A 17,091-nucleotide genomic window follows, 5' to 3' on the forward strand; every position below is an offset into this window, starting at 1 on the left:
GAGTTATTATGCTGAAAAGACTATTTTTCCATAACTTCAAAATGAAACAAAAAAAAATAAAAAATAAAAAATAAATAAAAATAAAAATAAAAAAAAACACAAAACGAAGACGGACAAAATCATTTTTTGAAGGTTAAACTTATTATGTATCGACTGTAACTCAACAGGAAGTCCTTACAAAATCCTTCAAACATTTGTGAGAGGAAGAAAGGGAGTTGATATGAAAAGGTTCTTTCTCTTTCTCTTTCTCTTCTTCGTCTTTTTCTTCTTTCATTATTAGTTATCCAATGATTGATGTATCCGCATTTGTTTTGTTCTGTATTTTCCCAATCGATCGAAGACAACGAGCAATCAACGATTGATCGTCTTTCCAATCGGAATGTGCATGTTGTGTTTGAGTTACAAATAAAATAGCCATTTAATACAAGTGCTCTCTTTCATAAAGAGTCTTGTGGTGAAAGCAGCTCTTCAGTCAACAATATTTACAATCACCTTCATCTTCATCATTCACCTCGTCCGCAGCCACTCGCGACTCTTCTTCTTTGCAACTCATTTTGATTAAAAAATAAAAAGGATAAGAATCGGCTGCATAAGGACAGTTTTGAAACCCTCAAATTGAAATAGCTTTTTCCTGAAACATCAGTTGAGGCTCATCATGCAAATTAACAGTTGCAACGAACAACGTCAAAAGACAACTGTGAATCGTTGTGTCTAATGCACCAATTCGTCTTTGACTCTTCTTATTTTCATGTTGCAAGCTTCACACAAAATCTTTGCTGAAGCAAAGAAGACTTACATGGCTGGGACGAGCTGCCTGTTGATACAAATTCAAACTGGTTGTGGCAGTTCAGTTATTGTTCTCAATTAACTTTGCTTTCATATCGATGGAAAAAATAAAATTAAAGATTTGTCAAAACGATACGGAACATGCTGAAATATGATATAATCGCAATGCCATCGTTACACAATTAGTGTTATCATTTTTAGATAACTTCGGATATTGCACGTAATTATGTTGGGCTGTTCTCATTTCGATTCAGGAAATGATGAAGTTTGATGTCGAAGTGATCAAAATAGTGCTTTTCCTGAGAATACCAAAGGGCATTGTGAAGAAAGCAACGAATGAGATGTGGATGAGGATAGATGATGTAAATTATATCTCAGGCAATGATTGAACCGGCTGTGTTGGAGGTGAGAGTAGTTGATGAAGATTATGATGATTACGAAGATGAAGAAGAAGAAAGATAAGGAGAAAAAGGGGAAGAAGAAGAATAAGGAGGAGGAGGAGAAGGAGGAGAAGGAGAAGGAGAAGGAGAAGAAAATGAATAGGAAGTTGGTGACGATGATGAAGCAATAGAAGAACATCGTTATCACTCCAGGATTTTTGACGCCTTGAAATATCAAAGCATCAAGCTTTCTATCCGATCCTCAAGTAAATGCGATGAAAGGAACAAGATAACAAAATTAAGCTTGTTGTATTTGTTTTGTGATTCTTCGCATTGCCGTGTGCAAAGACAGAAGCTGCTGGTCATCGTCCTCGCTTCAGAAGCTCAATGACAAGCAAAACTGCACTTCGCTTGTGAAAAAATGCTAAAAATAACAATAAACTTTTTCCCCTTCCAAAAGTCGAAAAAGTTACATCACCCAAGTTGATGCTGCTGACCTCCTGTCTTGTTTCTTTGGAAATATTTTTTGGCCTTTATTTTTCCGAAATTAATGTCCAGCTTTCCATTTGGCCAGCCACCTTCCTTTCTCAAAAAGCTTCTCCATCGCCTTATATTCCAAACTCTATATCATTTTTTGAAGATTTTATTTTTCACAGAATTCCTTCTGGTTATCTTCATTCAATAAAATAACAGTCGAATTTGTTTTCACCTCTTGTTCAAATAAAAATCATGCATCTGGTGTAACTTCATTTATTTCCCAATGACTATATAATAATCAGCTCTGTTTTCATCGTATTGCTCCACAAAGCGGAGATTGGCCATTTCAACAATAACTCACATTCCTGCACTTTGGAGAAGATACAGATGGAAATATCTTTACAATATATAGAACAATACAAAATACATACATTACATCTTTTTGTGTAATTGATGAAATTGTTATATTCACCTTGGACATCCAATTAACAAAAATCATCAGACAGAATTTCAAAAATTTTGCATCACCATCATTGCCAGCTTTCATATCAGGAAATTATGTTTGTAATTGTGCAGGATAAATTCATTCAACGACACTCATTTTGCTGATTGATATTCCAGTTCAAACATAACCATTTGATCATTGAATCCATAACAACAAACTTAATTAATTTGAACATTTTTTTTCTTAACAATCACTTTTCAAAAGTGCCAAGACGATAAAGAATGGTGTGAAAACGAAATTATTTGTTGTTTTGAAATCATTTTGCGATTTCACAGTCACCTTCAAAAAAGCAAATATTTCTTAGTTTGCAAAATGTTATAAGAAATAGTTGATTTTAAAAATAAATGCTTCTTTTTTCTCTTTTGATTTTTCACTTTTTTTAGAGAAACTTTCACAGTTGGAACAATTCACTGAAGCAGAGCAGAAGCAGAAAATAGAAGAAATGAATGAAATAGTTGAGGGAATGGATTTTAGTGAACTCGAATCAATTTTCAGAGAAGAAACATTCGACAAAATAGAAAAAATGATTGAAGAAAAGAAAATGTCAATGGAGAATGCAATTTTGCTGCTGAAGCATGCTGGATATTGCAAGGTGATGAAAAATTTTTGGAATCAAAACTTTGAAAAATCTTCATTGAGCAGAAGATTTGAAAAGATGATTTTTGAGGAAGAGATGAAAAAAGAAGGGAATAGCGAAAAGCTTCTTGTTAATCTTTGTGAATGCTGTTTTTTTGCTTAACGGAGAATTTTTTTCAGGATTACTTTCAATTTGTGTCTCATGCCTTTTGAATGTAGCCTTGAACAAGAAGAAAAACGAGGAGACTCAAAAAGAAGTGGAAATGATTTTGCTAGCTTTGAGCAATATTGGATTTCAAGTGTGAGCAATTCTTATTCCATTTTGATATCTAGATTTTTCTTCACTTTTTGTGAAACAGAATAATAAAAAAGATTTATTTTTGAATGAGATCAAAGAAATTGTCAAATATCATCAGGAACATCATTTCTTGACGCGACTTGCCTATCAATCAACTTAGTTATTTTTAATGTATAGATTGTACTGTGAGGAAAGCTTGGAAGAAGTGATTGCAGATGAACTGCATTTTGGAAGAGAAGCAGTTAGAGCATTGGAAGAGCTGACAAGAAATGTGGATTGGAAAAGTGGAAAGGGGGATGAAAAAGGAAAGGGAAAAAAAGAAGAGATAATTTTGATGATGTGGCTCGAAAGGTCGAGTAAATATTTACACTTTTGTCAAAAGTGGAATAGGGAATATGCTGAGCTTGTCAGAAGTGTTGTTCAAGTATTTCTAGCAGCAAAGGACAATTACAGAAAAATATATACAAATGCATTGATTCGCTTAATGCAGCTGTTGGAAAATGCGTTGTGAAAGTTGATTACTTGCTGAAAGAAGGAGTAGTTGAAGCTGTTTTGGAGGAGATTCAGCGGACAACATTGGACGACAGTGAAATATTTCAACTCTTGCGTCTCTTTTTGAATATTTCAAAAAGATTGTAAGTGAAGAAGAGAAATAAAATAGAAGAAATGAAAAGCAAAGCAACCAAAAGGGATATGTATAAAAAGATGGAAAAAGAAGGGTTAGAAGACATCATCACAAGCTTTTATGAAATTTTTGATTTTCAAAATAGACAATATTATCGTTGTTTATCGTTGGATATCCCTGATTATTTTGTGATGCTTAATAAAATGAAACTCACATTATTTTGTAACTCTAAAACAATCTTTTTCATTTTCATTCGTTTCACCTCACCAGAAATACTTCTATTAGAAAAATAATTCGATTTTGGAATTTACACAGTCAAAACCGGAAAATATCTCATTGAATAAAATCAAATACTTTTTTGGTCATTTTTTTCTATGCGCAACCTTTTTTGGTGCTTTCTCATTATTTTCTTTATATATAATCACATTTTAAAAATTTTAAAAGGTGACTTTCTTTTTGAAAAATCAATTTTTTGATTAAAGATTTCGTAATTACATTCTTCAAATAATGTGTTCAATAAAGACTCAATATTTCTATAAAAACAATATTTATTGTTTCTGATATTGAAAAATGTACATTTGAAAATAATATTTCTAATAAGGACAAAAAGACACTAAATTAATTAATTAATTTATTAATTTTTATTTTTTTCTGTGTTTATCGTTATTGCAAATAACGATAGTTGGATATCTTCAAAAAAAAAAAAAGTTGTTCAAAACTCGATAAAATTATATCCGGTTTAGACGAAATAGAATGTGCACAAAATTCCGAACATCGCACAAAAATACGGACAAGATCGATTTCTCAATAGCTGCAAGAGGAATAATTCTGACAATTCTCCTTGAAAAATATCTTTTCAATACGAACTCATGTGATACACGAGACTTTCAAAACAGCTTCATTTGTGTTGAGAAAAATAATATTTGAAATCTTGGAGAAATAGGATTTTGTATTTCTTCGATTTTTAATATTGTTAATAAAACAACTTTCAGGCGACATGAAAAAAACAGTCTGAAATGTCATAAGAGAATTTTTAACATCATATTTTTGGAAGAAAATTGTCAGAATTATTCCTCTTGCACTTATTGAAAAATCTATATTATCCGTTATTTTGTGCACATTCTATGTTTCAATTTCGATAAAGAAAATTTCAATTTCCAAACGATTTAAATATTGACTTGCTTTATGAATAATTGGTATATTGTGATTCAAACATACATAATTATTTAATGTTTGTTAACTTTTTTCAGAAATTAAAATAAAATGATTATTCAAAAAAGAAAGAAGAGATTTTGAATATTTTATTTATTTATTTATTTGACAAAATTTTTTAGAAAAGATCCTTATGTTTTAATTTCTCATTGTATAAAAAATTTTAAACTTTCATCAATTTTCTGTTTCCACTCACGAAACTTCATTAAAATGGAAACAAAAGGCATTCTGCAACGAAAAGCACATCAGTTATTTTTCACAATTTTTTCTCTCCAAGAAAAAATTGAAGTTATTTAAGATAATTATAATCCCTTTGTTATGAAATCTTGAAAAATTTTCAAAAAAACTTGAAATTGAGTAAGAAAATATATAAAACAAAAAATGTTGATCCTATGATCACTTTGACTTAAATTTTCAAATATTTAATTCTCGCGAAATAAGGCTTTCCTGAATAAAAAAGAGTATTTTTTCAAAGACATCTAATGTATGCATGAATATACAGTCTGAACCGGATATAATCACATCGGTTTTTGCACAACTTTTTGTGACTATACACGATTGTGATAATATCCGGTTCAACTTTACACACAAAAAAACAAAAATTAATAAACCAATAAATAAATATTGGGTCAAATTTTTAATTTTTGAAAATTCTTTTCAAAAACACATTTTTCAATAGAAAAAACAATTTTTTGGATTTTATTATGTTATTCAGAAGTATAAAACATAATTTTGAAAAATCAAAAAACAAAGATTTATAATCGAATAGTCGATTTTTCATTGAAAAAATCACCCATAACAATAAAAATTGTGATTATATATTTTCAGCCCAGTGATTATATGCGATGGAAAATGAATGAAAAACAATCAAAAAATGTCGGTGCATCGAAAAATGTGACTAAAGGCGAATGTGATTATATTCGACGCGATTATATCCGGTTTCGACTGTATAACGAAAAAGAGACAAAATTTGAGAATAAAAAATAGAGTGTGTTTTCAACTCTCCAATTGTTTTCTATTTTTTTCACTTTTGAAAAACTTCATTGTCTATTTATCCATTTATTTCATACATATAAATAATCCTCAATTAAAATTAAAACTTAAAGAACAGAAAAATAAAAATAAATGAATATTATTTGATTTTATTGATGTTCTTCAAGTTTCATTATGCCAAACAAAATTTAAACATAGTTATTATTACCATTTCAGTGAAATTTGGTGAGTGGTAACAGAAATTTGATCGAAACATGATTTTCTTATTCTATTTGAAATTTTTAAAAAAAGGAACTTTTTTAAAAAATTATGACATTTGTTCATTTATTAATTTTATTTAATTTTATTTTATTTTATTTCATTTTATTTTATTTTTCATTTTTTATTTTTTTGATAAACATTTAATGAAAAATATCGATAGCAAAATTGTTTGTTGAAATTTTTCTGATTTTCATCACAATAATATGGGTTATTATTTTTGAAATCATTTTCTTTCATTCAAAATTTTCGGTTCAAAAATTTCACCAAAAATATGAATTAATGATCACTGAAAAGTGAAAAGGCACTATAAAGAAAATTTTTTCTTTATTTCAGATGAATCATTTATTTTTTAACACTTGTGATAAATTGAGCATCTTATTTCAAAAGCTCTTCCCAATGATAAACATAGTTTTAAAAATCTGCAACCCGAAAAAAGTTATGATTTGAAAAATAATCACACATATTTTGAAATTTATGAAACTGGAAACTTCAAATTAGTTTTATTCAAAATAAAAAATTTGTCATTATTCATTATCTGGCCGAATATTTTTCAATGTGTGAATGATATTTTTTATATTCAACACCAGAATAAAAACTGTTAAAAATTGTTTCAATTTTTAAAAAAACCGAATTGTTAATCATTTCAGTATATGTTGTTGGATAATTGTTTGCAATAAAATGAATTTTGTGATATTATTTACAAGAATTCATCGTCTTGAAAATGAAAAAATTTTGTCAGTATTTTTTTGTTTCAAAATTATTTCTTTTTGAAGTTGATTTATTAATGGTATTTTGAAAATTTTATATTTTTTGATAAAAATAGAAAAAAAATGAAAAAAATAAAAAAGAAAGTGTTTTGACGACCGAAAATATTTTATTTTTTTTTCCATCTTTCTGTTCATCAAAAAACAATTATTTTTTCTTTCTGATGTGCATTCCGAAATTGAAAACCGCAAACCCAGGAAGAAAAAAGTATCTGGAGCATGGCGCAGTTTTTCCGAGACGAAACGTATCGAAAGATTGTTTGGTACAAGAACACTTTTGATAATTATTTTCTTTTTGTTGATCAACAACCAATTGTCTTTCTATTAAAATGTTTTTGATTTTGATTCTCGCGAACTTTCTGTTTGCTGGTTGTCCCGCTCGGAAAATCGATAACAAAAATCGATCAAATGTGTCTGCAGATGATTGCGTGGAGGCAGCTGTTGATACCGTTTTTATTTCTGAAAAAGGAGACGACTCGAAGCCAAGCTGTGGAAGTGAAGCCGATCCGTGTAAAACGATTGCGAAAGGAATTGAACTGCTTGGGGAAGGTCCCGGAGATAAGTCTATTAAAATTGTTAACTCTGCTGAAATACCGTACAGTTTTCATTTTTTAAAAGATTTCAGCCTGACAGTAACTACAAATTCCCAACAATCCATTAGAAGAACAATGACATTTGACTTGAATGAACTGGCTACAAAAGGAAAGTTTCATTTGACTAACGAAAAGATTTTGAAGCTGGAGCATATCACCTTCAATCTTCTTCCGTTGAAACCTTTAGAGGGGCCGAAGGAAACCGACGAATCCACAGCAATTATTCTCTCAAAAGGAGTAAGTGGAGACCTGACAATACGTGATTGTGGTACTTATATTGAGAAATGGACGGAAGATTACGCTCCGTTTTCGGTACTTATGATTACTGAGGGTAAAGTCACAATCGATGAATTTAACTTCATATCTTCAAAATATTACTATTTATCTAATGCGGTTATTTTACACATATTTGAAGGCGTTAACGCGCAAAAGCTGAAAGGATTTAACATCAACAATGTGAAATTGTACAAAGATTGCGCATTTGAACTTCCATCTTCATTTACGTTAGAAGGAAGCAATCTATGGTCAGTTGAGCGAAAAAGCGGAGATGCTGCATTGGCAGACTCTAAAAGCGGAGCGGACCAAAAAGTTGCAATTACAATTTCCAAATGCTTTGCCTCTTCGGCAATATCTCAACAATCGTCAAAAGGAGGATGCTTTTATTTTGAAATGCTCCATCCTGAAAGTGTTCTAAACATTTTGAATACAAGATTCAACGGAAAAGCTTCACGAGGTGGAGGGGTGATGATTGGTGCAACAAAAGGAAAAGTGAAATTGGAGAATGTAGAATTTTACGAATGCGAGGCAATAGAAGATGGCGGAGGGCTTCTGATACTTGACTTGACTCAAATGGCAGGATTTGAATGCAAAAATGTATCATTTGAACAATGCAAAGCGGAGAATGGAGGAGGAGTTGAAGTTATTTTAGGCGAAGAAGAGATCAAAGGAGATACTATTTTATTTAAAAACTGTTTCTTCAGCAAAAACGAAGCAGAAAGCAGAGGAAACGATGCAACGATCAGATGCAATGGAGATTCAGAATTGATTGAAACGCCTTTTGATGCTTCTTCGTTCAGCATGACACAGGATAATCGAGTGTGCTTGATGAAAAAGGAAGGCTCTGCTGTCATTCATGATGATTGGCTACGAGTTGGTTATCTGAACACCAACACGGATGCAGAAAACGGCGTAGATAGCGCTGATTGTGGAAAACCAGGAAAAACTGCATGTAAAACGATAAAGCAAGCAATAGAGAATTGTCTTCCAGGAAGGTCGTTCAAAGTCTATACAACGGAAGAATGCAATAAATATGATACAGAGCCAATAACCGTTGAAGGGAGGAGTGTTGAAATTACTAACATAAACGATAATGATATTTCAATAACAACTGCCCTTGATGAAATGAAAGTTCAGCAGGGCGAGGGGATGTTCAACGTGAAACAGGAAGGATATTTAGAACTTTATAAAGCAAAAGTCGAAGTGGATACGACACGAAAAAGCGGGCGAGACAATGGACTGTTTGTTGGGGATGGAGAAGATGCAGGATTCCGCATTTATCGAGTTAACATAACTGCAAAGGATTCTAAACAAGCTCTGAACTGTGTTTTGATTGAATGCAAGACTGGTGAGTTCGATATTCAAGAATTAGTCTTCGAGCACTTCACATCTGCTTTCGCGTTAATATTTGCAGATAACTCAAAAAAAGTAGATCTAACTGGATTTGTGTTCGACACAATAACTACCACGAGCAAGACTCAATCTGTTGTCACAGTTTTAAGCGGATGCCAAGAATTTTATTGTTCGGGAGGGAGTTTTTTGAATTGCAACTCAATTGAACACAGGATTGGAGGAGCGCTGCATTTGGAGCTTGGAAAACGTGGTTATATTTGTTCATTTTACGGTCTGAAATTCATTAACTGCTCATGCAAAAGTCCACAGACAATAGTTGGCGAGATGAATTCAAAGTTTAATGAAGAATCAAAAGGAGGAGCTATATTCATTCGCGTTTCTGACGAAGCAGTTGAGGATCTAAAACTTCGATTGAATGCAATAACATTCACGAACTGCAGCGCTGACAAAGGTAAATATATTTTCATTTCTTTGCCAGTGGGACGGGAGCAGATAGGCGAAGACGTATTTAAATTTGAGATGGAGGAGATTTATGGAAAGCAGAATTATGTACTTCTTGAGGAAAGAAAAGACGGAAAATACAACATTGTTGATCTTTTGGGCGACGAAGCTAAAATATTGCCATATCACTCAAAAAACATATATGTTGGAGGAGAAGCAGCCAGCAAAGCAGGAACATGCGGAAGAACAGTAGAGCCGTGCGATCTGATCAGCACTGGACTTCATCATGGAATGAGGAGTGGAGATTTGAAGATGCTCATCATTGATAGAGTTTGCGTTGACGAGCCATTTTTGATCAATCAATATGTTACATTTTCATCAGCATCGAAGGCTTTCTCTTCTTCTCTGTCAACAACAGCACCAAATCGAGGAACACTTCGTGTTGGTTCCAACATCAAAGCGGATGATTCAATTGCTGTGTTTGAGATGAACAATTATCAAATCACTTTCGAACATGTAGACATCGAATATCCTGATGCCATTGAAGGTGATGTTATTAATATTGTATATGGACATTTTACTTTGAGAATGACTGATGTTGTATTCAGGCCATGGTATACTGGTCTGAAAGGAGAAAATATACTTGGCGGAGAGGGAAAACCTTTACCATACACTCTAATTGTGAATGAAAGAGGAATCGGCTACATTTCCCAGTTGGTTGTTCAAGGAAGAAATGACAACATTACAAGAAAAAGCCATCACAGCAACTACCAGATTCAAAATAATAGATGTTTTGAGAAAATGAATGAAATGCAACAGAATTATGGAGTAGAGGACAAAACTAATGAAGATGATAATCCTTTGTGCTCGTGGGATTCTGGGCTTGTATTTCTTCGAGGGTCTTTTCACACAAGCATAAACGACAGTTCGTTTTCTGATATAAGCGAAGGTGCAATTGTATCAACATCAACTTCTCTAAGCATTTATAATTGTAGCTTTGTGAACAATCATCCAATTGGGGGGAATATGGAAAAGTATCCTTCGATGATGCATAATATTAGAGTTAACACAAAATCGGAGTCTGATTGGACTTATATAAACTCCTTGGCTCCTGGAAGCGATGGATTGGATGGAAAGCCATTTGGAATGGTTTCCGAAATAAAGCCAAGTGGAAAGGCTGTTGATGATATGGATTCCTATTTCTTCACTCCTGTTTTGAAAAATGCATCAATGATTAAAAAGGCCAAGGAGACAGCAAAGAAAGGAAAAGACAGAATAATCGAATCGGATGAAGGAGCACAAGCTGTGATTCACGGGTCTTATCTGTTTCCATGCGGACTTACGGTTGAAGCATCAGAGAAAAGAGTAGGGAAAACGAAGGAGTGGATTGAATGCCCAATTTCTGAGTATGTGAACGAGACAGAAATGAGAGTGGCGATTCCTCCATCGCTGCTGAATGGCGATGAATACACATCGTTGGTTTGCCGGCTGAGGTATCCGAGCGGAATATCCGAAGGAGAGAAAAGGAGCACGGAGTATATTACTCTTTCGAAGCAAAAGAAAGAAGATCCGAAGAAGTTAACAACAGCTCAATTGGTGGCAGTTGCTGTGTCTGTGAGTGTATTTTCAATAGCTGGTGTTGCTTCTGTTGTAATTGTTGTTTGTGTGATGAGAAACAAAAGGCGAAGACAATACAAAGCAATCAATGATGCAAAATAGTTAAGCGGATTATGGTTATATTTTTCATGTGAATATTATTGAGAATCAAAAGTAATATTTGGAAAAATAGCCATAACATGATATATGGAGTCTTTGTTTGTTTATTGTTTTATTATTATTATTATTATTCTTTGATTCTATTGCTTTTGAGAGTAACTGTTATTTAAAAGATAAACATTAACTATGCACTTTTTATTTAAAATTAAAATTGATTTTTTTTTATAATTTGCTGTTGAATTGCTTTATTATTTTCCTGTAGATTGAACAGTATTGGAGAAATTTATTTGATGGAATGTTTTCTTTTCTTTTCTTTCTTTTTTGTTAGAGTAATTAATTGTGGGAATTGTATTACTCTCCAAACATATATAAATATGTATATTTTATTTTAAATTTTTTGAAAATTTTCAAATGCAATTACACAGCTGGATGAGCATTTATTAAACTTTTAACTTATTTTCTGTTATATTTTTGGATTTGTTTTTTTTTTTTCTTTACAATTTCGGTTTCTTCACATTGAAATTTTACAAAAAAAAAAACTAAACAAAACAGATGAATATTTTTATCAACGAATTCAGGAAATTCTAACATATCAGTATTGCTCCCATTTGCTAAGAAAATACAACAAAAACAGCAGAAAATAACAAACGATTTTTTAAAAAAATGTTTAAATAATTATGAAATGAATAAAAAAATAAGGTGTTCACAATCAAATGAAACTTAATAGAAACATTTCGTTAAATCATTTTCGAACAGCAACACATGACATAAACAACTTTCATCCAATAAGTCTTTCACTGCATTCCTTTAAAATTCTCAAAACTCCTCAAAAAATCGAAGCATCTCAATAGCTTTTACAACAGCACAGTACTCATAACAGTCATTGCTTCAAAGCTTTTATCATTTCAGTGCTTATTCACTTCAACAATCAAAAAAATTAAAAAAAAATGAGAAAGAGAGAAAGACATAAATCACTAATAATTTTCTCCATCTTCGTTCAACGAAGGGAAGATTTATTCATCTTCTTCGAAGGGCTTCTTCGTCTGCTCTTCTCTCTATCTGAACTCCCAACATACTCAACACTTCTGCCTTCTCCTCTTTCTCCTCCTCTTTCTCCTCCTCTTCCTCCTCTGCCCACAACACCAGCTGCCTCACTTCTCCTTCTATCCACAACTGGAGTCGCTAGTGTCTTTGCCCTCTCTTCTTCTTCTCCTCTTCCTCCTCTTCCACCTCTTCCTCCTCTTTCTCCTCCATCACCATCAAAATCTCCATACTCGTCTAAATCAACCTCCTTCACAGCTCCTCTTCCTTCTCTTCTTTCTCTTTCACTTTCCTTCCCTTCTCCAATCGCACGCCGTGCAGGCAGCTTTGCTGTCGTTGGTCTGTGTGCTTTCCTTTCTGATGGCTGAGCAGAAAACGGCGGAGAAGGAGAATGAGAAGAAGCAAAAGAAGAAGAAGAAGAAGAAGAAATAGCTGGATCGTAATGCAAAGGAGAAGAGCTCTTCAAAACAGGCTGCGAAGATGCTGGACGCATCGTGTGGAGGCGGCGTGAGGAGGAGGAAGAAGAAGAAGAGGAAGAAGAAGAGAAAGTGGAAGAGAGATTTCTTCTTTCCTTTGAAGGCGAAGAACGGCCAGACGGAACAGACTGCACAGACACAGGGGGAAGTGCAGATACTGTAGATATCATGGCAGAGCGGGAAGCAGCAGCAGAAGCAGAAGAAGAAGGATCTTCTGTGTGGTGTCTGTCCGTGTGCAGGTTCGAATCCCCTCCTCTCCGTCTTCTTTCATCGCTTTCATCATGATAATAATAATTCGTGCTATCCATTTCTCTCTTTCTCTCTCTCTTTGGCGACACACGCAGGACATGGTCACAGGAGCTGCAGAGAGGAAGGGTGGAAGAGCGAATGAGTGAAGGAGAAGAGGAAGAAGGAGATGAGGAGGAGGAAGAAGAAATGAGATGTGTTTGCTGTGGAGTGGCCATGGATGAGTAGGCAGGAGTGAATGTGGCGATTGAAGAAGGGCTGAGAGAAGAAGAAGAAGAAGTCGCAAAAGAGGAAGAAGAGGAAGAAGCAGCGAGAGGATAAGGCGAGAGATAGATTGGAGAGACAGGAAAGCCCTGGGAGTGGTGAAATGCAGAGGGAGAGCGAGAAAAGCGGTGGCGGCTGTGGCTGTGATGTTTGTGGGTGTGGTGAGAATGAGGAGAATGATGATGATGATTGTGATGATGATGATGATGATTGGAAGAAGAGGAAGAGGAAGAGGAAGGAGAACGAGAAGAAGATGAGTTTGACAAGTCATCATTAGAAGAAGAAGAAGGCGAATGAGAATGAGAATGCAAATGTGATGTGGAGTGTTTGAGCTGGCTGTTTCTTCTTCTCATTCTTCTTCTTCTTCTTTTCTCTTTCAAGTGTCTGCAGTGACTGCAAGTACATGAATTTGATGATGAAGAAGAAGAGAAGGAAGAAGAAGAAGAAGGAGAAGAAGAATAAGAGGAAGAGGAAGAAGGAGATGATGAATGAGAAGAAGAACAAGAAGTTGAATAATCAGTGCTGTAGCTTCTGCGATGATGATGATGACGATGAGAACGAGAGCGAGAACGAGAATGGCGATGCTTTTGATGATGATGATTATGTTTGTGATGATGTTTGTGTTTGGATGATTTTTCATCTTTCTCTTTCTCTTTCTCTTTTGATTTGCTTTTCTTCTCTTTTTTGTCTTTGTCTTTGTCTTTCTTGTCTTTCTTATCTTTTTCTTTCTCTTTTTTATCCTTTTTCTCTTTTCCATCCTTTTCTTCTTCCTTCTCGTCTTTCTTGTCTTTCTTGTCTTTCTTTTCCTTCTTTTCCTTCTTTTCCTTCTTTTCCTTCTCGTCTTCTTCCTCTTCTTCCTCTTTCTTTTCTTCTTTCATTTCAAACGATCGACTTTTCACTTCTCCTTCTCCTTTCTCTTTCTCTTTTCCTATTTTTTGTTTCTTTTGCTTCTCCTCTTTCTCTTTCTCTTTCTCCTTCTCCTTTTCTTCCTCCTCCTTCCTCTTCTTCTCCTTCTCTGCTTTCTCTCTCTTCAATCTCTGCAGCTCTTCTTTCGATTCTTTTCGCTTCTTGCTTTCAATCCATTGATCTTCAATGAACAGAACAGACATCTTCTTCTTCTTCTTCTCTTCTTCTTCCTCTTCTTCTCTTCTAATTCTTTCTTTTTCCATCTTCTCTTCCTTCAATTTCTTCAATTCTTCTTTCGCTGCATCTTTCTTCTTCTTCTCAATCCATTGTGTCTCAATCACACCAACTGCCTTCTTCTTCTCCTTCTTCTCTTCCCTCAGCCGCTCCAACTCTGCTTTCGCTGCATCTTTCTTCTTCTTCTCTATCCATTGCGACTCAATCACATTCACTGCTTCCTTCCTCTTCTTCTGTTCTTTCTCTTTCTCTTTCTCTTCCTTTTCTGCTTTCAGCATTGCTAATTCTTCCTTTGCGGCGTCTTTCTTCTTCTTTTCTATCCATTGCGTCTCAATTACATTCACTGCTCTTTTCTTCTTCGCTTTCTCCTCCTTCAATCGTGTTAATTCCGCTTTTGCCTCGTCTTTCTTCTTCTTCTCCAACCACTGATCTTCGATAACCTTCACAGCCTTCTTCTTTTTTCCTTTCTCCGCTTTCAACTGAGCCAATTCCGCTTTTGCTTCGTCCCTCTTCTTTTTCTCAATCCATTGCATTTCAATAACATCAACAGCATTTTTCTTTTTCTTCAATTCTTTTTGATGTTTTTCTTCCTTCAGTTGCTGAAGTTCCTTTTTCGCTTCTTCAGTTTTCTTTTTCCCTAGCCACACATCAGCAATTATTTCAGCTGCTTGCCTTCTTTTCTCTTCTTCATTTTCCTCTTCCTCTTCCTCATCAAATTTGGACTTTTCATGAGATTCAAAATCATCAAATTGAGAATGGCTATCTTTTCTTATTCTACTTGAAGAAGCTTCATACTGAGAATCTTCCACTCTAATATCATTGTCAGATGCCATTGTCCTGTCCGTTTGCCCCCAATGACGTTTACTCATTGACTCACGCAGATTGGAAGAGTAATAATTTGGAGGCAAGAATTGTGAATCAACAGGCAATTCTGCATCATTGAAAGATAATTCATCATCGTCGTATCCAATGATATTTGCATAACTATCAGTCTCATATGATTCATCTCCAGCATATTCATTATTATAATCATTATTTGTATTTGCGTTAGAGACTTCATATTCAATTCCATCACTGGTTGTATGATTATCACCTATATACGCCTCATTGCTTTCATCAAGTAAATTGTTGTGCTCACTCATATATTTCGAAGAAATAAATAAAAATCTTTAACGGTTTTGATTAATGTAAAAGTATGGTGTCAAGATCGATCTTGTGTTTCATTACTTTTAGTTTGGGAAAATAAACAAAGATGGTTTGTTTCAAGATAATAACAGAGTTTCGTGAAATTTTATGCATAAATGGAATATATTTTTATTTTCGTGCATTTAGACAAAGGGAACAAGTTCATTTGGACCTCGCCATGGAAAATCACATGGAATGTGCCCAAGATGCGGAAAGCGCGCATACCATCTTCAACATCATCGCTGCGCTTCATGTGCTTATCCAAACCCTAAGATGAGAAAATGTTTGTTGCTTTTTGTTTTGTATTTGAGATGATTATATTTTTTTCAAAAAATTATTTATTTTTTAATTTTATTCGTTTCTCGAAATAGACGGATGGTCAATGAAAGCTAACCGCCGTAGAACAACAGGAACAGGTAGAATGAGTTATCTTAAAGACGTTTCTCGTCGTTGGAAGAATCATTTCCGTGAAGGTTCATTCTTATTCCTATTTTGTGTTTTGAGTTTATCATCTCTTTTAATTTTTCTAGGAGTTACCGCTAAGCCGAAGGCTTTAAGAAAATCTCAGAAGGCTAATGCTCCCAAGAATGCCACATCAAAATAAGGGTACAAGAATGAATTGAGAAAGTTTTCACTTCTCAATAACACTTCAATGCTTCGGCAAACCCAATTTTGAGTTGATGTCTTTTGACAAAACATATTGCATTACTGAAAAAATAATTTCATTTTTTTTTGCAAATGAATTCTTTTGATCTCATAAATGTTTATCAATCTGTTTATTGGTTGTGGAAAAATTACACTTTCTTTAAAAAAGACTTGGAAAAAAATAGTGAGATAAGATAACATTTGAGATGAAAGTTTATATTTGAACGAATTAGTTTTTGAAAAGTTTAGAAATCACAGAGAAATGATGTTTACTCAGATTCATCTTTGTTCAGACGACGAAGAGTTGATGAAATATCTGATGCAGCGCTTGTGCATAATTGCCATGCACCTCCTGCAATGACTTTCTTGCAGCTTTTGCATTCCCAGATTCCGACAGCCTTACGCTTAACTGAATCTTTTCCACAGAATCTGCAATTGAAGCGGGCATGTTGTGAAACTTCAATCTTTTTTATAACTTTACGAAGTGAAGCGCCATATCTAGTTCCGTATTTTCCAACAATTCCAACCTTTTTGGTTCTTTTTGCCATTGATCAGCAATTATCCTGTGATCTAGTTATATTACAAATTAAAAAATGAAATGCAACCATATTTCCTAACAAATATATAATAATTAGGAAAGAATTAGTTTAAACGGATTTATTAAATTGAGATAAATTACATAAATTGGTAATTAATTTATACCAATTAATATGGGCATTCTGCAAAGTGTTTCATTGGATAAAAAGGAGATTAAACTTCGAAATAGCTTTTTGATAAACTTTCCAAAAGAATTACTGAATGACATTTCACCAGAAGTTAAATATATCGACATTTCTTT

The 17,091-nt window shown here is 33.8% G+C and overlaps 4 protein-coding genes across 4 annotated transcripts; 2 read left to right on the forward strand and 2 right to left on the reverse strand.

Moving 5' to 3' along the window:
* The first annotated feature begins 7,198 nt into the window (after positions 1-7,198).
* MONOS_15509 (uncharacterized protein) lies at positions 7,199-11,805 on the forward strand. Its single transcript, XM_067868391.1, has one exon. It carries the CDS (start codon positions 7,207-7,209, stop codon positions 11,257-11,259), a length of 4,053 nt encoding a protein of 1,350 aa, XP_067727600.1. The 5' UTR covers positions 7,199-7,206; the 3' UTR covers positions 11,260-11,805.
* A 7-nt stretch (positions 11,806-11,812) lies between these two features.
* MONOS_15510 (uncharacterized protein) lies at positions 11,813-15,618 on the reverse strand. The gene has a single exon (XM_067868393.1). The coding sequence runs from the start codon at positions 15,563-15,565 to the stop codon at positions 12,254-12,256; it is 3,312 nt and encodes a 1,103-aa protein (XP_067727601.1). The 5' UTR covers positions 15,566-15,618; the 3' UTR covers positions 11,813-12,253.
* An 8-nt stretch (positions 15,619-15,626) lies between these two features.
* On the forward strand, positions 15,627-16,328 carry MONOS_15511 (putative ribosomal protein L37). Its single transcript, XM_067868394.1, has 4 exons — positions 15,627-15,678; positions 15,756-15,891; positions 15,980-16,081; positions 16,139-16,328. Exons 1-4 carry the CDS (start codon positions 15,676-15,678, stop codon positions 16,210-16,212), a joined length of 315 nt encoding a protein of 104 aa, XP_067727602.1. The 5' UTR covers positions 15,627-15,675; the 3' UTR covers positions 16,213-16,328.
* Positions 16,329-16,333: 5 nt separating this feature from the next.
* Positions 16,334-16,828, reverse strand: MONOS_15512 (putative 60S ribosomal protein L37a-2). The gene has a single exon (XM_067868395.1). The coding sequence runs from the start codon at positions 16,799-16,801 to the stop codon at positions 16,523-16,525; it is 279 nt and encodes a 92-aa protein (XP_067727603.1). The 5' UTR covers positions 16,802-16,828; the 3' UTR covers positions 16,334-16,522.
* Between the last annotated feature and the right edge of the window lie 263 nt (positions 16,829-17,091).

Source organism: Monocercomonoides exilis (genome assembly GCF_001643675.1).
Source record: "Monocercomonoides exilis strain PA203 chromosome Unknown scaffold22-1379369, whole genome shotgun sequence".
Taxonomy (NCBI): domain Eukaryota; phylum Preaxostyla; order Oxymonadida; family Polymastigidae; genus Monocercomonoides; species Monocercomonoides exilis.